This window comes from Phascolarctos cinereus, unplaced genomic scaffold (genome assembly GCF_003287225.1).
Source record: "Phascolarctos cinereus isolate Bilbo 61053 unplaced genomic scaffold, phaCin_HiC Scaffold_1;HRSCAF=81, whole genome shotgun sequence".
Taxonomy (NCBI): Eukaryota; Metazoa; Chordata; class Mammalia; order Diprotodontia; family Phascolarctidae; genus Phascolarctos; species Phascolarctos cinereus.
The window spans coordinates 215,983,299-216,004,856 of NW_027555514.1; the positions used below are offsets into that span (position 1 = coordinate 215,983,299).

Consider the following 21,558-nt stretch of genomic DNA (forward strand, 5'->3'; position numbering starts at 1 on the left):
AGTGACGCCAGTGCCGCACAGTCCCCCTCAGCACTAGCCCGGTGCCCTCACCAGGCTGAAGGCGCTCCGCGGCTGGTGTCCGTGGGGCCGCGGGTTGGGGGTTGGGCGTTGGGGGTCGGGGGTCGGGATCGGGAGCCGGGAACCGCGCTTTCACGCTCCACAGAGCTTCGTCCGGGAACGACTGCGGGGCGGAAGTGGCTCACGCTTTTCCGGTTACTCGCGGGGTCCCCGCCCCCCGAGTTACGCATGGGTCGCCTCTTCCTGCGCACCCTCCTCTTCCAGGCGCTCCCCTCCACGCCGCTGCAGGCTTCTCGCCGGCTGGGCGTAGAGCCCGCCCCGTCACCCAAGCGGCCCCGCGCCGAGCCCATGGGGCCGGCCCGGCCCAGCATCGGGACCCACAACGGCACCTTCCACTGCGACGAGGCGCTGGCGTGCGCGCTGCTGAGGCTGCTGCCCGAATACCGGGTACCGCGGCCGGCCGCCCCCGCGCGGGGTCCGGGGGGCGGGGCGGGGCTCCTCTCCCTCCTCACCGCGCGCGCGCGCGCGTGGCCGTGGGGAGGCCGCGCGCGCGCGCGCTCCCCTCACGCTGCTGCCCCCTGTCCCTGTCCCCTCAGGAGGCGGAGATCTTGCGCACCCGCGACCCGGCGCTGCTGGCCACCTGCGACGTGGTGGTGGACGTGGGCGGCGAGTACGACCCGCAGAGGCACCGCTATGACCATCACCAGAGGTGCGGGCCCGCCCCCCGCCCCCTTCGCCTCCCGCGGCCTCCGGCCTGCGCGTGGCCGGGCTGCCCCGCCGGCCCCGCTCAGCCCGCTATGCTGCCTTCCCCAGGTCCTTCACCGAGTCCATGAGCTCCCTGCGGCCCGGGAAGCCGTGGCAGACGAAGCTGAGCAGCGCCGGACTGGTTTATCTGCACTTTGGCCAGAGGCTCTTGGCCCAGCTGCTGGACACCAGCATTGATGACCGAATTGTGGATACTGTCTATGACAAGGTGGGGAGCCCCACGGGTGACCCACCCAAGGGGCGAGCCGAGTCTGTTGACCTCCACGTCGGAAGCACAAACATACGTGGGCAGCTAGGCAGAAATGGCCATGCATTCTGGCTCGGCCTCAGTTTTCGCCTCAACAAAATGGGGGTCAAAAAAGCTGGCCTCCCAGGATTGTCTTAGGATCAAATGAGATACCATACAAAGCACCATACAGGGTGTCTAAAAGTCCTAGTGCCGTTTTAAGCTATTTATAACACAAATTACACTTATCATCATATTATTATTATTCTCCCTACCACTCCTCCATACTGGGGTGTAGCAAGGACACTAGGCCAGAAGTCAGAAGACACAGCTGGATCCAGGGACTTTTGGGAAGAGTAACAAATGAGCAGTTCCAATTTAAAAAACAAGGATGGTTATGTCATCCAGATGTGGATCAGGTATGGTCAGTTTTTCAGCCCTTAACTAACCTTCTTTCCAGTCTTCCCCAGCCATACAAATACACACTCCTTAGCTACTGCACCCTCAGGAAAGTTGACATTAGTAGCCCAAATCAGGAGTCAATCCAGCCAGCTTCCTGCTTTTGTGCAGCACTGAGCTAAGAAAGGTTTTTACATTTTAAAATAAAATTTAAATGTTTTTGAAAACGTAGAAACCCTTTTTAGCCCTGGGCAGTACAGGCACCAGGCAGCATAATCTGGTGAAAAAGGACACTAGATCTGAAGCCAGAAAGCTTGAATTCTCCAGGAACTTTGGGCATAGCACCTCAATGATGAACGTTATTTTCTTTATCCGTAAAATGGAAATAATGTAATAACTGCTTTGTGATGTTTGAGAAGATTGATTTACTAAGAGCCTAGTTTTCCATATAGGTGCTATTGTTTATTATTAGATAAATATTAGAAACAAATCTGTTGTGATGAAAGAAAATATTGTATTCTTTCCCTTACGTATGAACTCATTTCGGAAACATCCAGTGCCCTGAGTTGTCCATCCCACATTCCCTTCTGTATCAGAAATGAAAGCATGGGGCAGCTAGGTGGATAGAGCACCAGCCCTGAAGTCAGGAGGACCTGAGTTCAAATCCACCCTGAGACCAAGCACTTGATACTAGCTGTGACCCTGGGCAAGTCACTTAACCCCAATTGCCTAAAAAAAAGAAAAATGAAAGCACCATGTAAAACATTTGTTTTTATTTTGCTAATCAGACCATGCTTTACAACCATGTTTCAAGCTTTCTGGCTGCAGATCTAGTGCCCTTTCTCACCATATCGTGTTGTCTGGGGTCATTAGACGATCCTGTCACATGGAGACAAGCTACAGCATTGTTTTTCATGCTGGAGAGACATTTGAGCCTCATTTTGCACTTTCCAAAGCGCTTTGATAGGTTACTGTATTTCTTCACGACATCGTGAAAGGCAGGTGTTATTTCCATTTTACCTGAGGACAGGGAGCCCCAGAGAGGGGTGAGGCAGCTTGCACAGACTCCCATAAGAAAGTAATGACCAGTCTGCCATGAAAAGTGCTTTTTCTAGACTCTAAGCCAGCACGTCTCCTCAGTCCTGAGGCCTCCAGAAAGATAATAGGCATAGTCTCAGCTCCACCACTCTTTAACTGATTTAGGGCAAGTCACTTATGCACTCTAAGCTTCAAGGTTCCTTATTTGTCAACAAGGGACAGTTGTTGGAACAAAGGGTGGTTGTGCCCTTGAAGCCACTTCCCTGAAATTACTCTGAGAAGGGACTTGCCTTCCTTCCTTAAGTAACCCAGCCCCCAAACCCCTGTCCTTTCCAACAGATGTATGAATATTTTGTGGAGGAAATAGATGCGGTGGACAATGGGATCTCCCAGTGGGAGGGAGGAAAGCCTCGATATGCACTGACCACCACCTTGAGTGCTCGGGTTGCCCGGCTTAACCCCACCTGGAACCAGCCAAATCAGGACACAGAGGTAGGAAGAAGGGATGTGAGAGGTGAGGAACTGAGAGAATAAAAGGGCATTGGAGGAAAACTGTTAATTCCTGGCAAGGTCAGGAACCAAGTGCTGATTTTTCTCCCATTCACAGGCTGGCTTTCATCGTGCCATGGAGTTAGTACGTGAGGAGTTTCTACAGAGAGTGGATTTCTATAAGCTCAGCTGGCTACCTGCTCGGGCCCTTGTGGAACAAGCCTTGGCAAATCGATTCCAGGTACAGAAGGAAAGAAGCATTTATTAAGTGCCTAGCATGTATCAGTCTGTGCTGAGCCATTTACATATCTCATTTGAGATGGTATGGGAACCTGGGTGGGGTGTTTTTTTTTAATAAGAGAGGTCACAACTCCATTAAACAAAGCTACTGTTGGCAGTAAGAGGATGAGATCTGATTCCACTTTCTTCTGAAAGGTGGACCCAAGTGGAGAAATTATAGAGCTGTCTCAAGGGGGCTGTCCCTGGAAGGACCATTTGTTTGATCTTGAACCTGGGCTGACCCCTTCCGTGCCCATTGCATTTGTGCTCTACACTGACCAGAATGGACAATGGCGGGTGCAATGTGTACCAAAAGAGCTTCACTCCTTTGAGAGCAGGTAAGGCCCCACAGACCCTCAGGTCCTTTCCCAGTCCTATGAGGCTTAGGTTCCATAGTCCAACCTTAATCGCAGCTCTGAAACTCCCTTTTTTGCCCTCCAAACCCATCATATATCCGTTCACTGCCCCTTAGCTTTTTTTGTTTAGCTTATTTTTTTCAATTAACATTTATTTCTTTGTCTCTACACACCCCCACTGAAAAAAAGGAAGACTAAACTCTTTTAACAAATGTATCTAGTCAAGCAAAACAGTTCCCATGTTGGCCATACCCCAAAATGGATGAATCGTTCTGCTTGAGTCCACCACCTCCCTGCTAAGAAGTGGGTAGCATGGCTCATCATCAGCCTCCCACAATCACAGTTGGTCATTGCTTTTTTCAGGGTTCTTAAGCCTTTACGTTGTTCTTAGTGTATAAATAGAGTCCTGACTCTGCTCACTTTTCTCTGCTTCAGTTCACACAAGTCTTCCTAGGTTTCTGTGAAACCATCCCCGTTATCATTTCTTACAATGCTTATTCAGCCACTCCCTAGCTGATGGACGCTGCCTCAGTTTCCAGTTCTGCCCCTTATCACAATCCTTTCATCTTTGGGTACTCCATCTGTCCCTTAAGTTCTCCCTTGCTCCACCTCCAGTGTGCTCTCTCTGCTCGCAGGCTGCCCCTACCTGAGCAATGGCAGGGCCTTCAGGATGAGGCCCTGGACCAGATTAGTGGGATCCCTGGCTGCATTTTTGTTCATGCCAATGGCTTCATCGGTGGGCACCGCACCAGAGAAGGTGCCCTGAGTATGGCCCGTGCCGCTCTGGCCCAGCGCCTGACACCTCTGCCTTCTGATGACTCTCAGTAAAATTCTCAGCACAGTGACTATATTCTGGTCTTTAGTCTCTTCTCGTTCTAAAGTGCTTAGTCCTTACTTCTTTAAAGAAAACAAACCAGAAAGGATGGGAAGTAAAGAGAATGTTTATTAAAGACGGCCAGTGGGGGAGTTGGACCAAGAAGTTCCTAAAGAGGGGTCCCAGGGGCTAGAGATGGGGGCTGACTCAGTAAACAGAGGCATATGGGTAGAGCCACCTCCCCCAGCAGGAGGCTCCTGGGTCCGGCCCAGCATGGGGCTAAATCGTGGGAACTGTGCATTGACAAAATACAGGGGAATGTGGGCAATCCGGCCTGTGGACCAACACTGTGGAGAAATTCCAAGGGGGAAGATGAGGTATCAAACCAAACTACAGCAACCCCAACTCAAAAACCCCTCATGCCTATCCAATCTCCACCCTTACCACACTAAGCAAGGCTCCTTTGTGGAAGGATGGGTGAAAGGCGATCAGCTGGGCCCAGGCGCCTGGTTCCCCCTGTACAACACCGCTGGGAAACAAGGTGGGAAAGAAGTGAGAAGGGCAGAGAGAAAATGGGGCTGGGGTCAGGGGAGGACCAAGCAATACTCACCAGGGAAGCAGTTCAAACACTGGGCTGTTCCGGGTGCGGAACAGCAGAATAACGGGCTTCCCGTGCTGGACACCTGGATTTCCTGCAAAAAGGGTGACAAGGACAGATTGAGAATAGAACAGTGCTCGAGACAGGCTCGTGGAGCTGAAGCTGATGGGCAGAGTTGGTGTGGGTTGTACCCCTTCTCATCCTGTTACCTTTCATTAGCACAGCCAGACGCTCTCCACTAGGGTCCCACACCATGGAATGTGCTTCTCCCCCCAGCCTAGAGAACACAGTGAAAGGTGAAGGGGAGAAGGCAGAGAGGTCCTTCCCACCCTCCACCTACCATGGCCCTTGCCTCTTGTTTACCTTTCCTCCCCATTAGGTGTCTGTATTGTTGTCTCGGACAGATCTGCCACTATGGTAGCTGTTTTGGCACCTCCAACCTGCCCTTTTCCCTCCCCTGTGGAAAAGGCACGTGATAAGACCCCTTCCAACCTGAGGCCCTGAGAGGTAGAGGAGAGATAGGCCCTTGGCCCATCCTCCTGGGAATCTGACTCTCTCAGTTTCCCCTACCTTCCTCCCAATCCCCCAAAGGTTGGGTCTATTAAAAATGTTCCAGGCCCTCCATTCTCCCTCGAAGGCACTTCTTACTACTGTGCTCAGGGAAAGTCAAGGAGTAAATTAGAGGCTCTCCTACGACTGTGAACAACAGGCGGTTCCCATCTGGGCTCCAGCAGCCGGTCTGAGGAAGGAAGAAAATGTATCAGTTACTGAGAAACGACCAAAGTAGCCCCCAAGCGATGGTAGTGTGGGGAAACGGATGTCCCAATGTGAAAGACAACTGGTGACTGTGGCCCACCCACTCCCAGAGGGTCCTGGGATCCCTCTGTACCTGACAACGCCCTGACAGGGTAGGCCACCTCTCACAGGTCCACATTTGGACTTCCCAAACCCTGTACCAGAGAGGGAGGGGTTTGGTTAAGGACTCTAGAAATTCCAAAATGTCTGTCCCGTGCTGGGCAGAGCCAAAGAAAGGCCTGTCTGCTTTCTCTGACTCCTCACTCACCGGAAGATGGAAGAAGGTGTGGTGGCCAAAACTTTGCTGCCATCAGGGGACCAAAGCAGATAGGTGACTCCACCTCCCAAGAACCAGGGAAGGGGAACACAGGTCTCAGTTGAGATGTTCCACACCTGGAAGCATGGGGTGAAGGTATTCAAAGGAAGGAGCTCAAATATTCCAAATTATTACCCAAATGGTTTTTATAGGTACAGGAGAGCTGGGAACTAAAGGGTTAACAGGATCACAGGGAATGTGTTTGTGCTTAAGTACAGCCTCATTTCAGCTCACACCTGGATAGCTGCTGTTTGACCTCCCTCCAAGTCCTTCCCACTTGGGTTCGTCCTCCCCAAGGCTGTCAAAATGATCTCTCTAAAGCCTAGGTCTGACCGTGTCCACCCCTATCCAGTCAATGTCAAGGGCTCCCTATTACCTCCAAGATCAAATATAAAATCCTCTATTTGGCTTCTAAAACCCCACATAACCTGGCCCTCCCTGCCTTTACAGTCTTCTTGCACCTTTCTCCCCTCCATGACCTTGAAGCTGCTTGCGATGGCTCGCCTGCTGTCCAGGTGTGGAACCCTGCCTCCTTTCTGCATCCTGGTTTCTCTGGCCCTTCTTCGAGTCCCAACTAAAATCCCACCTTTTGCAGGAAACCTTTCCAGGTCCTCCTTAATACTAATGCCCTCCCTCTGAGATTCTTTCCAATTTATCCTGCAATATTTTGGTCTCTATATAGTTGTACAGTGTCTCCCCCATTAGATTGTGAGCTCCTTGAGAGCAAGGAATGCTTGTTTGTTTGTTTGTTTTGGGGGAAGGGAGCTGTCTTTCTTTGCATCTCCGGGACTCAGCACTGTTTCTGACACAGAACAGGTGCTTAATAAATAAATGCTTATTGATTACAACCTGGACTATAGAAAATAGAATTCCAAACTCAGCCTTCCCCCACTTTCCATCGGCAGGTAAAATGATCTTTTCCAGAAACAAAAGGATACTTGAGGGTTAGGGAACAACTCACCAAGACAGCAGCATCTACAGGTGAGGCTGAAAGCAGTAGTCCTCCATTAGGGGACCAGGCTAGGCTGGTGACAGGGCTGTGCCCCGGATGGGAAAGCACCTGGGCACAGCCTGAGGAAGGTCTGCAAGGGTTGGAGATTAAGAAGAAGGTTACAGGGTGGCCCAAGAAAACCCAGGAGTCCAGCTTCCCAGCTTTCCCTGTATTGGATCTCGGTCAGAAATTCTCAGCTCTTCAAGGCTATCCATTGTCCCTCCAAGTTAGAGGAGAAAGAAGGATCATGGGGTTCAAGGATGAGATCAGGGAAAGGACAAAGGATGAAAACAATGTCCCAGTCCCACTGAAGAGATGATGAGGAAGAGGCTCCCACTACAGTCAGAAGAGCTTCCTTAACCTTCGCCAAGGTGGGGGGCAAAGGGGGCACAACAGCTCATAGTGTCAGGCTCAGACGATGTATTGGTTAGTTTTGTGAACACAGTTTTTTCTCTTTTTGTCATGAGGGATGGTTCCATAGTAGGGAGTCGGGGAATATGTTCAAAAATGGAGGTAGTGTAAAAACCAAAATTAATCCTTTTTTAAAAATAAAAAAGAAGGAAAGATCTGATTTGTCAAGTTAGGAAATACTAGATTAATGAGGTTAAGACTGCAGTCTGCAAGAAACCCACTGAATAGGGGTATAAACAATGGGGTTGATGAGAATCTCTTTCCCTTCTTACAATAGTAGCTAAAATTCCTACAGCATTTATCACGTGCTAGACACTGCACCAAGTGCTTTGCAATTATCCTCTCAGTCTATCCTTAGAACAACACTGGGAGGTAGGTGATATTAGTGCCCCCATTTTACAGATGAGGAAATTGAGGCACATAGAGGGGAAGTGACTTGCCCAGGGTCACACAGCTAGTAAGTATCTAAGGGGAGATTTGAACTCAGGCCTTCCAGCTACTAGGCCCAGCAGCCTATCTATACCTTTTAATCATCTTTTCAGCGCAGAGCCTGTACTGGGCAGACTTATTCCCTGTTTCCAAATGATGCCTGGCTCATTTCTGCCTGGAGCGTCACATGGTGACATGACCTCTCTTCCCTACTCCTTTCAAATCCCATCCCAGGATTTGATTCCTGAATCCAGGCTCCATCTAGGAAGCCTTTTTTTTTTTTTAAACTCATCTTCCTCCTGTGGTTTCTGGCACTGCCCCCCCCCCATCCCTCATCTGTTGCCTTGAATTCAGTCTCTGATTCTCTATCTCTGTCCCTGGGTTCTGTTGGCCTCAGAGTTCCCAGAGGGAAAAGACTGGTTTTCTTTTCCTTCTGGGTAGTCTCCTCCCACCCCCACACTCACAAAAGCCCTTAGGCTCCCCAAGACATGTGGGGAAACCTCAGAATAGGGTGGGGTCAGACAAGGGAAGGAACTTACCGGGTAGACAGGGAGTTGGGATCCAGGGTCCAGATGAGAATACAGCTTTGACAGGCCACGGCCAGCACTGAGGCACTGAGGGGCTTCCAGGCAAGAGCAGCCACATTTCGCTGTAGCCGGTGCTTCAGAGAAGGGACTATGGTGCTGAGAGGAGAGGTGCAGATAGGAGTAGGGGTTGAGAGGGATGAAAAGGGAACTTGGGGTCAGTTGGGGAAACAGGTCCAAGAGGGAAGGATAGGCAAGAGAAAGCTGCAAAAGCAGGGTCTGCGAAAAGGAAACATGCCAAACCCTCAAAGAACTTCAGAGATTTCCCAGCCATGCCCCTCCAACACACACACACAATCACCCCAGCTTTAGGAAAGTCTTAAATTCTTAAGGGGATCCTAGAGGGAAAAGTCCAGGAGTCTTCTGGAGCCAGGGCCAGCTAACAAGCCCTGGAAGGTAAAGGGAAATGATCAGAGTAAGGAAACCTTGGTTTCTTCTGCTGCACACACCCACACATACCTGTTGGCATTGTATACCCGAATGGAGTCATCCAACAGCACCACCGCAAACTTGTTGGTATGAGGATGCCAGGCAAAAACCCTTAAGCAGCAGCTGGACCTGGGGTGTAAGTAAGCATAAGCAAGAGGGATCCGAGCTCCCCAATCCCAGCTCAGATTCTTTTCCATTCTATTTTTGCTCAGTTCAGGGAGGGGGAAAGAGAAACAGGACATCATCTCAACCCTACCCCCAAACACAAGTGTCAAAGCTATTCTTTTGTCTTCCAATGCCCAGGAGCTCCTCTAGGCATCCCCTTACCAATTTGTGACCTGGGCAAACTCAGCAATCAGATCTTCACTCCTGAGCTGTAAGGGTATAAAGGAATGAGGATGGGGCATGTTACCCTCTTATTGACACCCCCACACACATACACCCCTTTTGGGAGATTTAACCCTTTTCTCTCCCAGAGGGATCAAAACCCACCCTGCACAGTCCATGGTCACCAAGACTATTCCTCCCCTCACTCCCCCATCCTAGCTTAAGCATTTTTAAGGGTTACAAGCAGGGGGTAGGGGGAGCACAAACTCACTGACAGATGGGGAAATAGAGACCCATAGAGAGAAGAGCCCCATCGACACAATGCCAGGGCCCAGCTTGAGGCTGTCTTCACCCACTTGAACACTGTAGGGGTGAAGGGGACAGCTATCACTGAACCATCCAATTGGCACTTAATCACACATCTGATGCAGGCACTAGGCACTTTTAAACTGTGACTGAACCTTTTCCAAGATGATCTGTCCTGGAGACAACCTACATGTACTTCATCCATGGGATATTTAGTGGGAGTGAAAAATATAATGAAGATGGGGTTCAGGGGAAAAGAGCACTACGGTGGGCAATGGAAAAGAGCTAAGGTCAAGGGGATAAGGGTGGGAAAAGACAAATGAAGTTTACGAGGAAGGCATTCTGTGAACCTTAATGCATTGTATATACTAGTTATTATTAGTCATTACAGAGGAAAAGAGAAGGTGGAGTAGAAGAGAATGACTTACCTTCCTCCTCAGAGTTAGCAACCTCATCCAACACACCTGAAACCCCCACATCACACCTACAAGGAACAGAGAGGCTGAGTCTGGGACTTCCACATTCCCCTCAGCCCTCTGCCTCCCCACACCTGCCTTTCAGAACACCAGAATCTGTCATTCACTCAAAAGTATGTTTGGGGTGGTCTCTATGTGCAAAGCACCATATTAGACACTGCATAAGGGCTCAAACAAAGGAGATGGACTCCCCAGTCCTGGAGAACTGGGAAGGTAACACTCAAAATGTTCTAAGAATACTTGTCAAATATAAACAAGTACAAATGAACAGAATACAACAATGTCTGAGCTGAAGCAACAGCACAGGGCTGGATGGGATGATGGAGGAGGGGGCAAAGAGGGAGACATCCAGTTTACAGGACTGAGGAAGGGTCTAGGGTGATTAACTACAGATCCAAGAGTTTATATGTAGAAGGGACTGTCTGTTCCAATCCCCCCATTTTACAAATGAGGAAACTGAGGCCCAAAGCGGGCACATATTTGCCTAGGATGTGACAGGTATAAGTAGCTGAATTCACTTGAACACAGCTCTTCTGACTCTGACCTCCAGGGCTCTTTCCACTGCTCTCAGATGAACCAGAGTCAGTGAGGAGAGAGAGACCCTTGAAGCACAGACTAAGGTTTATCTTTTGGTAGGTTAGGTAATAAGGGTCTAATAAATGGTCTAGACCAGGGGAAGTCACAATGACAAAAATCTTTGAGTAAAGGCCAGCAGGAGAAGGGTAGAAGAACTTCCCCTTTGTCTACTGACCCAGGGATGCCTGCCCCCGGCCTCACCAAGCATTGATACATCTCTTCCAGATACTCTCACGGTGATGGATGAAGGCAGTTTTGGTGCCATGGTCCAGACGACCAGGGGTCCTGAGGGGGTCTTTTGTCAGATGGAGAACAGGAAGGTTGATCCACTGTGGGATGCAGGTTTTCAGGAAGGAAGAAGGAATTAGCTTCTCTCTCCCTATCCCTTGGCTTTACATGAACTTCCAAACTCCAATAAAATACCCATCCCTTCTCCCTAACCTCCCTCAAAAAAGGCTCAACACAGCATAATGGAAATGATACTGGAACTCCTCACACAAATAAAGACAGATCTAAATAACTGTAGAAATATTAGTTGCTCATAGGAAGTCCAAGCCAATATTTTTTTAATGACAACACTACCTAAATTAATTTACCTTTTCAGTGCCATACCAATCAAAGTACCAAAGAATTACTTTATAGAGCAAGAAAAGAATCATAACAAAATTAATCTCAAGTTAGAAAAGGTCAAGTGCTTTGTTAGAGGATACATGGTGAAGTGGGAAGAGTTTGTTAGATATGGAGTAAAACCTGATTTTGTATCCAGGCCTATTTACTCTATCTCTGTGTGTCCTTATCTGTAAAATGCAGGGATCAGATTAGATCAAAGCTTCTTAACCTGGGATCTGTGAACTTGTGTGTGTGTTTTAATATTTTGATACTTGTATTTCCATATAACCGGTTTATGCATTTAAGAACATGACTCTGAGGAGTCCATGGGCTTCACTAGCCTGTTAAGAGAGGTCCAGGATCCAAAAAAGGTTAAGAAGCTCCAGATTAAATCAGCCAATAAGCATTTATTAATCGCCTACCACAGGCCAGGTTCTATGCAATCCCTGGCGGACCCCAAGTCTTGGTACTCAGCTTCCATCCAGCAACTGCTTAACCCCGCCCCACATCTTGTAGCCCCGCCCCTTCCCTGGCTAAGCCTGCTCTAGGCCTAGCTCTCGCCCCACCCACTTTACCTAACCCCACCCACTTCAAACCCTTATCTTCCAATCCCGAGCCTTCCCTCTCATTCCATTTCTTCCTTGCTCCACCCCAACGCTAGCCCCACCCCTCGCCTCTCTCTCGGCCTAGTGTTCCCAGTAAGTTACCTGACCCCGGAAGTCAGGGGGCGGGCTTTCATAGCTGTCACCCGTCACCAACTCGTTGTTGTACTCGTAAAGCGTCACTTGGTCCCAGGGCGGTAACGGTGGAAACAACGAAAGGGAGCACATCCTGCGAGGCGGCCCGGCTAGGAGCCAACCGGTCCCCCTCCCTGCGGTCCCACGCGCACTCGGGCTGGAGGCGAAGCGAGGACGGGTCGCCGCGCGGGACAAATCCCGTCGCCGCCACGCCTGACGGAAGTAGAGGGCCTTGGGGTGGGATTTCCGGTTGCTTCTCGCGCTCTCCTGGCGCCCTGCAGAGGAAGCTGCGTGAACACGTCAGAGGGGGTGGGGTGGGGTGCGGGGGGTGCTGCAGGTTATTGAAAGATGACGACTTATGGGGAGGGTGGGGTTCTGAGCCAGTCGTCAGCAACCCCCTTTTTGAACCACCCCCTTGCATTCTGGGGTTTTGAATAAGTCCTGTTCAAAAAAACCAAAATAAAAAAAGTCCTGTTCCAAGGAAATCCCAAATTAAGGGGTTAATTAAGCACCCAGGCTTGTGAGCATCCAGGAAGAAGGCCCAGGGGCTTGCAGAAAGGCAGGACCCGGAGAAAAATCCAACACCCTGCTGGGACAGTACTGCCTGCCTCCTTCCCCAAAATGACCCAGATTCAGAATGCTTGCTATGTTGGGGTAGGGGGAGGGACGAGATGGGGAGAAAATTTGGAACTCAAAATCTTGTGGAAATGATTGTTGAAAATTAAAAATAAATTAATAATAAACAAAATGATCCAGGCCTGGGGAAAAGCAGGAGCAGTGGCAAGCCTCAGTGACATGCAAAGATTGTGGTACCTTTGAACTTGCCACAAATGTGCCACTTCCACGTTCAGGAATTTTGACATAAAAAAAAGAAAAAAAAAGAATTTTGAAATCCCTTTCTCTGACCATAATCTATTGGCTTTCCACCTCTCCCTCTGTCTTCCCTTACCAAGCCCTGTCCTTTTTCCACACTGATTTCCAGTCACTGCAACCCTCAGTTCTCTCCTAGGCCATCTCCCTTATATGAACCCCTCTCTCCTCTTCTCCTCAAAGACTTTGGTGAGGGTCCCAAAAGACCAAGGGTAAGGCCTCATAATAAACTTGTAAGAAAACTGGAAGTCTGCAGAATTAGATTTTGTTCAACATCTCATGCCATATACCAAGCTGAGCTCCAAGTGGATATTTGACTTAGGGATATATGGAGTGTTCAGGGAGGACCTCTGGTTTGAAGCCTTCCTGAGCCCCCTTTTCAGGGCTTCTCATTCACTTTTGGTGTCCATCTATCACCCAACTCTCACCTGTAGCTCCAAGAAGTTGTAGCATTGCACAATATCTGTAGCCAGGCTAAACCAATTTAAGGGTAACTGACAGTCTGCAAACTCTTAAGTTAAGGGGCAGCTAAGTGGCTCAGTGGATAAGCTCCAGCCTTGGATTCAGGAGGAGCTGAGTTCAAATGCTGCCTCAGACACCTAACACTTAGCTGTGTAACCCTGGGCAAGTCACTTAACCCCATTGCCTGACAAAAATAAAAAATTAAAACAAACCAAATTAGAGGAGCAAAGATGAAATGACCTTTTGGATCTATGAAGAGAAGAGTTCATGGCCAAACGGGATAGAGAGGATCACAGAAATAAAGTAGACAACTTTGATTACATAAAATTGAAAAGTTTTTGCACAAACAAAACCTAGGTAATAAGTAACCAGGAAAAATCTTTGCAGTAATTTTCTCTTATAAAGGTTAAGTAAGTACTAAGTCAAATTCATCTACGAACAAGAACCATTCCCCAGTAGAAAAAGTCTTCCCTTTCACTCCCCCAATCCAATCAGTTGGCAAGTTTTGCCAATTCTACCTATGTAATATTTCTCCAATCTGTTCTCTTCTCTGCACTCACAGCCAACACTCCAGTTCAGGAGCTTGTCAGTCAGTGCTCATACAGACTATTGTAATAGTCTTCTTTTAAATTTTTTCTTCTTTAAAAATATATTTATTGATATCTTTATTTTCACATCATCTAAATGCAATTCAGCAAAAAAAAAATTTGAAAAGCAAAGTTCCACACCTATAAATGCTCACTTCTGAAAAGAAGCTAGAGGGGAAGTGTCTTCTCATATCTCTTCTTTAGGGCCATACTTGTTCTTTTTCATGTTGACAACATTCTTTTTCAGCTGTTTTGTGGTGGCTGTTCTTTCCATTTACACCCCTGAGGTCATTATGTATATTGCTTTCTTGGCTCTGCTTACTTCACTTTGCATCTGATATGTAAGTCCTTCCATGCTTCTCTGTAGTCTTCATATTCATATAGTAACATTCTGTCTTCTAATTTAACTCCACTGTTTCTCTCCTTTCCAGTCCATCTTCCCTACAACTACCAAAATGTTATTCCCAAAGCATTGTTCTGACTATGACATGCCCTTGCTTAAGAATTTTAGCACTTAGCTTTCAAGGTTGTTGTGAGGATTAAACAGGATAATAATTGTAAAGTGTTTAGGACAGTTCCTGGCACAGCATAAGCACTACATAAATATGAGCTGTAACAATACAGAGAGTTCTCGCTTTATATAAGTGGAGCAGTCCACAGACCTCTAGGAGGGAGGGAGGCAGGAAGGGGGCACATGGTGAAAGGAGGGGGCTGGAAACAGCCACATGGGGGGGAAGCCTGGTCTTTACCTAAAGGAAATATGCCATCTACAAAACTTTTTAGGGGTAGGTAGGTTGGGAAGTGGATTGAGCTGGGGCCTTGGAGTCATGGAGGACCTGAGTTCAAATGTAGCCTCAGACACTTGACACTTACTAGCTATGTGACCCTGGGCAAGTCACTTAACCTCATTGTCTAGCAAAAAGAGAAAAAAAATCTTTTAAAAGCCTCCCAAAGTGATGTAGCTCTTTATCTTTGTGTCTTCTCTCAGTTAGCCCATTATGGCTTCTTTAAAAGGCAACCTTGAGGGGCAGCTAGGTGGCACAGTGGATAGAGCACCAAGCCCTGGATTCAGGAGGACCTGAGTTCAAATCTAGCCTCAGACACATAACACTTACTAGCTGTGTGACCTTGGGCAAGTCACTTAACCCCATTGCCTAGCCAAAACAAAAAAAGGTAACCTTGAAGTTTTGTAAGTGTACAATTTTGTAAACTCAATGTTTAAATCTGTAACTTAGTCTGTTTACTAATTTATTCTAACTTAGTTTGTTCAACCCCTGCCTCAGATACTTACTAGCCCTGCAAAACAGTGAGCAAGTCGCTTAATCCTGCTTGCCTCAGTTTTCTCATCTGTAAAATGAACTGGAGAAGGAAACGGCAAACCACTCCAGTTATCTTTGCCAACAAAACCCCAAATGGGATCATAAAGGGTTGGGCACAACTGAACAAGAATAACAGATGGAAGGGCAGCTAGGTGGCACAGTGGATGGAGCACTGGCCCTGAAGTCAGGAGGACCTGAGTTCAAATCTGGCCTCAGACCATACACTTGACACTTACTAGCTGTGTGACCCTGGGCAAGTCACTTAACCCCAACTGCCTAAAAAAGAAAAAAAAAAGAATAACAGGTAGAAGCATAAGATAATGAATCTGTGTGACTAGGCCTGTGTGACTTTATGGCCTCAGGCCATAAAAATTGTTATATATTTAGAAAAATTTTCAGTCTCTATGACATAATTTTTCTCTATAAGTAGATCAGTCCAATTCCCAATCAAGGCTCAGGGTTATCTTTCTACCTCATGAACCTGTGTTTATAAGTACATTAAAACCTAGGTTTTTAACCTCAATAATTTTTGCATTGTGATAAGATTTATTCTGCAGCACTTACCTATCACACAAATTCAATAGAAGATATTTCTCCTACAACATTGCCTAGCTTATATTATTCTCTATAAAATGAGGGGATTGGACTAGATTATCTCTAAAATTCCTTTGAGCCCTAAATCCTGTGAAGGTGAAGTGATTAGCCCAAGGTCACATAGCCAGTTGGTGTTAGAGCAGGCATCTGACTCTTTTAACTTCTAATATGGTTCTCTCTTCCCATTAACACTAACCTGCCTTCTGCAGACATACAGAGCCTCACTCTTCTCTTGGCTTGTCTAACTTAAAGTAGAAAGTGTCATGGTAGGTAGTGCCCTAAGAGGTAGGTGACATTTTTGAAGTAGAATGTACGTCCTTCTGAGTCCTTCAGATCAGACCACTCTGTAGTTCATTATAAGCATTTACTAAGTACCTATTACAGTGCCGGTGAATTTAAGAGAAAAGGGAAACAGACTCTCCGCTCATATTGTTCTCAATTCTACAACCAGCCAAAACGACCCAGTTGCTGTTCTCTGAACATTCTATCTCCCATCTCCATGTCTTTACATGGGACTGGAATAGAATCCCTTCCCAGCTGCAGTTCAAAAAATCCTTGAAAGTTCAGCTTAAGTGCTCCCTCCTAAAGGAGACCCATTCTGAGCCCCACTCAATCACTAATGCCCTCTCCCCAAAAAAACTTTGTTTAATGTATTTTGTATTTACTTATCGTGCTCATGTACAGCATAAGTGCAGTGCTACAGCATATAGTGTCTGAAAAAACAAACCCTATTATTTATGTATTTGGTACTTATCTGTGCTCATGTATTATGGATGGCAGGGTGGCACATTGGAAGAAGCAGTAGCTCTGGAGTCAGAGCTAGCCTCCTACACCTCCTTTAACATTATCCGTGGGACATTTGGGCAAATCAGATACTTCCCTGGGACTCAGTTTGTTTCTCTTTAAAATGAGGAGGTAGATGATCTCTGTGGTACCCTCCAACTTTAGATCTGTGATCCTTTCTTGTTCCCCCCACCTCCAGCCCCCGTAGAATACCAGCCCCTTGAGGGGAGAGTCTGTTTCCCTTTTCTCTTAAATTCACCGGCACTGTAATAGGTACTTAGTAAATGCTTATAATGAACTACAGAGTGGTCTGATCTGAAGGACTCAGAAGGACGTACATTCTACTTCAAAAATGTCACCTACCTCTTAGGGCACTACCTACCATGACACTTTCTACTTTAAGTTAGACAAGCCAAGAGAAGAGTGAGGCTCTGTATGTCTGCAGAAGGCAGGTTAGTGTTAATGGGAAGAGAGAACCATATTAGAAGTTAAAAGAGTCAGATGCCTGCTCTAACACCAACTGGCTATGTGACCTTGGGCTAATCACTTCACCTTCACAGGATTTAGGGCTCAAAGGAATTTTAGAGATAATCTAGTCCAATCCCCTCATTTTATAGTCAAGAAAACCAAGCCTCAGAGAGGTAAATTGGTTAAGTACCCTTATCTACCAATCCAAAGTTCTTTTCCACTTACCAGTTTACTTTGGTAAAATGAGGGGGAGTAGAAGATTTTAAGGTACTCCTTCAGATCTTTCCTCTAGCCTTCTACTATTAGCAGGATTAGTTTATTGCCATAAACTGAAATTGTCACTTTGTCCATTATAAGCAGGAAATTGACAATCTGGAACCCTTTCAGGAGAAGTCAACCATGGTGGTGAAAGGACATGAAACTATACCACAAAAACTAGGGATGTTTACTCTGGAGAAGGAAGAGATCACGAGAATTGCTTCAATTATTTGAAAAGTCGTTATGTCAGAGGTTAACCTTGTTTTGCTTAGCCACAGAGAGAAGAAATAAGGAGCCATGAGTGGAAGGTACAAAGGGCACAGTTCTTTTTCAAAAAGGGAAAAACTTAACAAATAGAGCTGCCTCCAGAGCTTCCCAACACTTTCCCCATCAATAGAGGTCTTCAAGCATCGACTGGCTGGCTGACCATTTCAGGCAGGAGTTTTCCCACTTGGATTCTATGAAGACACCTCAAGTCTAGACCTAAAGTGATGAGGCCCAGAACAAGAAGTTCCAAAAGCTTGTAAAAGCAAGCCTTACTGAGTAGTAGGGGGGCATACTGAGCTCTTAAAACCAAGCTCCCATTTCACCGTTTTGCCTAGTGTGGTTCCTCAAAGGAACTATAGTCAAAGGATACGAACAGGAAGTTTTCAAAGGAAGAAATCCAATCTATCAGTAGTCATATGAATAAATTCTCCAAATCACTAATAATTTGAGAAATGCAAACTAAGGCAATTGAGCTTTATTGAAGCACTTTACACCCATCAGGTTGGCAAATTGACCAAAATAAAAGAAAATGATGACTATTGGCAGGGCCATGGGAAAACAGGCACATTAATGTACTGTTTGATGAAGATATAAATTTACCCTGGAAAGCACTTTGGAGTTGTTCAGAGAAAGTTATTAAACTATGCATACATACTCTTTGATACCACTACTAGGCCTATACCCCTAAAATCAAAGAAAGAGGAAAAAGATCTATATGTACAAAAATATTTACCAGCTGTTCTTGTGGTTGCAAAGAACTAGAAAACTAAAGGGTTGCTCATCAATCAGGGAAGGGCTGAACACATTATGGTCTATAAATGGAAGGAAACTGTATTGTGCCAAAAGGGGATGGTGAACAGCTTCAGAGAAACCTGGGAAGACTTGCATGAACTAATAAAATAAGAATATTGTAAAGACAACAACTTTGAAGGACTTAAGAACCCTGATCCATGCAGTGACCAATCACGGGGACTCAGGTTGAAAAGTTCACCTCCTAACAGATGAGTTCAGAGGTGAGACAGAGCTCAAGAGGCAGAATGAGATATTTTTGGACATGGTCAATGAACAGGATTTGTTTTGCTTGACTATATATATTTGTCCTGCTTTCTCTTTTAATGGGGGGGTGGGAGTGGGGAGGAAAGAAAATAAATGCTCGTTAATTGAAAAAATAAATTATTATTTTTTAAAAGTTGCCTATAGTGGCCGACGGAGCCATCTGTTTAATAGACACAGGCCTAATGCAGTGCCCGGTCCGTTCCACGAGGGGGCGAGGTTGTCCAGGCTAAATCCCTGGAGCGAAGGGACTACGCAAAGAAACACAAAACACCTATCCAATATTATCTCCACTCCAACCTCCTCAGGGAACTGAAGGGAAACTGAGGCAGCGGGAGGGCAGGGACCAGAGTTATTGGAAAGGAACACCCTTCCAAAGAAGTCTGGGGGAGGTGGTGGAAAACCCCGTGGGCAACAGTCACGCTCCCCGGGTCTGTTTCCTGAGTCCATTGCCGCAAGCGCTCCAGGATCCTGGCCCTGTATCGATTCTATTGGCACATGCTCCGGGCCCGGGCCCTCCCGTCCTATCTGTCCTGGCTTCGCGCCGGCTCTATTTGACGCGGCTTTTTATCTCTCAGAAACCAGCAGAAAACCCCAAATGGAATAGGGGAAGATGCAAAGGTTTGGGGACGGAAGGGAAGGAAAACCTGCGGCTGGTAGGGATGGGGACGCTGAAGGGCCAGGCACTGGAGAGGCCGGGGGTCTCGGGTAGCCTGCCTAGTCTGGGAAGCAGAAGGGGGGTGCCTGGGAACTTTACCAACACCCCGTGCCCTCCCTCTGGCACCTCCTTTCCGGGGTTCTAGGGTTCTCCAACTCCCCAAAGAGATCGGGGGCCTTCAGCGCAGCTAAGATAACTGCGCAATCTTCTCCAAAGTCCCTTTGATGGAGCGCTCTTTGCCCCCGGGGCGGGGAGATTTCACGCTTGGAGTGCCGCGAGGAATAGTGACCCAGTGCAGGGCCGGGGTAGGTGAGGTGTCTGATCCTGACCTTCTCCCCACACCACTTCTACAGCCCTCCCTAGCTTCCCTGGCTTCCCCTCCCCCAGCAATGGGGACACAAGCCACAGGACGTGGAAAGCTGCCCGGGTTAAGCCCTGGGCTCTGCACCTCCCCCAGGAAGAGGAGCTGGAGAGCTCCGCCCAGCTCAGCAGGGGAGCCCCGGGGGCTGGGGGCCTCACAAAGCCCTATTGTGGCTCGGGGATCTCTGGTGCCACAGACTAGCTTTTGTTCCTCCGCTGCTGCTCCTCTGGTGCAGCTGATTGCTAGGTCGGGGGCGGGGTGGGACTTGGGCAAGGGTGGCCTAAGGCCCGGCCAGCCCACGGAGAGTTCGGCCTAGGCGAGAGGGGTCCAACGCAAATCCCCTCTCGCTCTCATCTGTTGAGCCCGAAGCCTCCCTCCTCTTGGCCTTTCTCAGATCGACAGGTCCCAAAGGCAGGGCCCAGGGGATGGGTCTCTTGGAGGGGCTTGGCTCTGCATAAAATCGAAAACAGAGAAAGTACCCAGTGTCTCCTGCCCACGGATTAGAAGAGCACAACCAAATTTAAAAAAAAAATCTAACCCCTAATGGCCTGCTGGAAGGCCTATTTGCTATGCAAATAAATGCAGAATAGAATGCAATTACAGATGTTTCCCAGTTTGGTAAGAAAAGTATTTCTCTTCCCCTTTCTCCTTTGTCCTCCCCCCACCCCGCACCTCCACTCCGCCAACCCCGATCTTCCCCTTTCCAACTGGACACCATATCAAATCAGATATTTATTAAATTAAAAAAAAACACGAAACAAACAAAAAAAAACTCCACGAGGGCATGACCCTTCCCTCCCACGATCCCCTTTCCCCTATCCCTAGGTGAGGTCATCCTCCTTCCACCTGGAGCCACTAGGAGTCGGAGGGTGGGGTACCGAGAAGAGAAGGGATGCAAAGGCACTGAGCGGCATCGAAAGTCATTGAAGGTGTACTTGGGGGCATCCCAACTCCCAGGGTGGGATGGGGTTGACAGTAAAAGTCAGGTTAATTAGAGGCATCTAATGTCAGATTTTGGACTTTACCTTTCTATTTCATTTTCCAACATCCTTTCTCCCTGATATCTCCCCTCCCCTAACTTCCAAACGCGCGGTGCCTTGGATATAGTGGGCACTCCGATATTATTTGTTGATTCATTTCTGTGATTGATTCTAGTCCCAGAGAAAGCCTCTCATTCACACACACCTCCTTCTCCCAACCCCCATCTACTGTCCTCGACCTATCGGATTAGGCTGCCTCAAGGTAATATTTCTAAAACAACCAATGAGGTTCCCTATGGTTGAGACCACAGAGCCTAGAATGGGAATGGGGGGGGGGAGCAGCGAAAACTTGATCTGGGATTCAAAGGAGCTGGAGAGTAAGTATTGGTGAATTCACACAAATACTTCCACCTCCCCCCTACACACATACACACATTAGCATGCACACACACACACACACACACACACCCAGAGGACTTGATGTTTCACAGTTTCTGGCTGGGGCTGGGAAAACCCTGGCGTTGGGAAAACTCCTTTACCAGTGAAACCCCAATAACGGTGTCCCTGATATCAGAGAAACCCCCATTAACACAGACCCCATCAAACAAGCTCTTTTGAGTATGAAGACCCAGCTAACTGACCCACCCTGTTAGCAGAAATCCCATAAAAAGAGAAATCCCACTCATTAAAAAGAGACCACAATTACAGAGAAACCTCATCATTTGAGACTAAGGGAGATGTCATTAGCAAAGTCCCCACCGACTGAGACTTTGTGAGTAGAGAGAGAGAAAGAGATCTTAGCTAACCCATCTGGAAGCAAAGACTCTTGCTACTGGGATCTCCCCTAGTAGAGACAGACCCCTACTTAGCCCTGGCCTAGTTCTGCCTGACCCGTCATCATAACTTAGATAAATAGAATTATTATTAATT

General features: G+C 47.6%; 2 protein-coding genes across 2 annotated transcripts; one reads left to right on the forward strand and one right to left on the reverse strand.

Moving 5' to 3' along the window:
* The first annotated feature begins 113 nt into the window (after nucleotides 1-113).
* Nucleotides 114-4,420, forward strand: MYG1 (MYG1 exonuclease). Its single transcript, XM_020966121.2, has 7 exons — nucleotides 114-465; nucleotides 615-727; nucleotides 832-991; nucleotides 2,786-2,938; nucleotides 3,054-3,176; nucleotides 3,371-3,552; nucleotides 4,206-4,420. The coding sequence occupies exons 1-7, from the start codon at nucleotides 247-249 to the stop codon at nucleotides 4,396-4,398; spliced, it is 1,143 nt and encodes a 380-aa protein (XP_020821780.1). The 5' UTR covers nucleotides 114-246; the 3' UTR covers nucleotides 4,399-4,420.
* A 73-nt stretch (nucleotides 4,421-4,493) lies between these two features.
* AAAS (aladin WD repeat nucleoporin) lies at nucleotides 4,494-12,209 on the reverse strand. Its single transcript, XM_020966120.2, has 16 exons — nucleotides 11,939-12,209; nucleotides 10,824-10,951; nucleotides 9,999-10,054; nucleotides 9,536-9,627; nucleotides 9,265-9,311; nucleotides 8,968-9,066; nucleotides 8,464-8,607; nucleotides 7,055-7,175; nucleotides 6,046-6,170; nucleotides 5,872-5,932; nucleotides 5,631-5,721; nucleotides 5,346-5,439; nucleotides 5,192-5,259; nucleotides 4,995-5,076; nucleotides 4,829-4,913; nucleotides 4,494-4,731 (listed from the first exon to the last, which is right to left on the reverse strand). The coding sequence occupies exons 1-16, from the start codon at nucleotides 12,059-12,061 to the stop codon at nucleotides 4,516-4,518; spliced, it is 1,632 nt and encodes a 543-aa protein (XP_020821779.1). The 5' UTR covers nucleotides 12,062-12,209; the 3' UTR covers nucleotides 4,494-4,515.
* Between the last annotated feature and the right edge of the window lie 9,349 nt (nucleotides 12,210-21,558).

Coding starts and splice junctions, on each gene's coding strand:
- MYG1 (XM_020966121.2), top strand. CDS start 247: ATGGGTCGCCTCTTCCTGCGCACCCTCCTCTTCCAGGCGCTCCCCTCC. Junction 2,939..3,053: donor AGCCAAATCAGGACACAGAG/GTAGGAAGAAGG, acceptor TCCCATTCACAG/GCTGGCTTTCATCGTGCCAT. Junction 3,177..3,370: donor CCTTGGCAAATCGATTCCAG/GTACAGAAGGAA, acceptor TTCTTCTGAAAG/GTGGACCCAAGTGGAGAAAT.
- AAAS (XM_020966120.2), bottom strand. CDS start 12,061: ATGTGCTCCCTTTCGTTGTTTCCACCGTTACCGCCCTGGGACCAAGTG. Junction 9,067..9,264: donor TTTGCCCAGGTCACAAATTG/GTAAGGGGATGC, acceptor CTTACACCCCAG/GTCCAGCTGCTGCTTAAGGG. Junction 5,722..5,871: donor CCCTGTCAGGGCGTTGTCAG/GTACAGAGGGAT, acceptor TTCCTTCCTCAG/ACCGGCTGCTGGAGCCCAGA.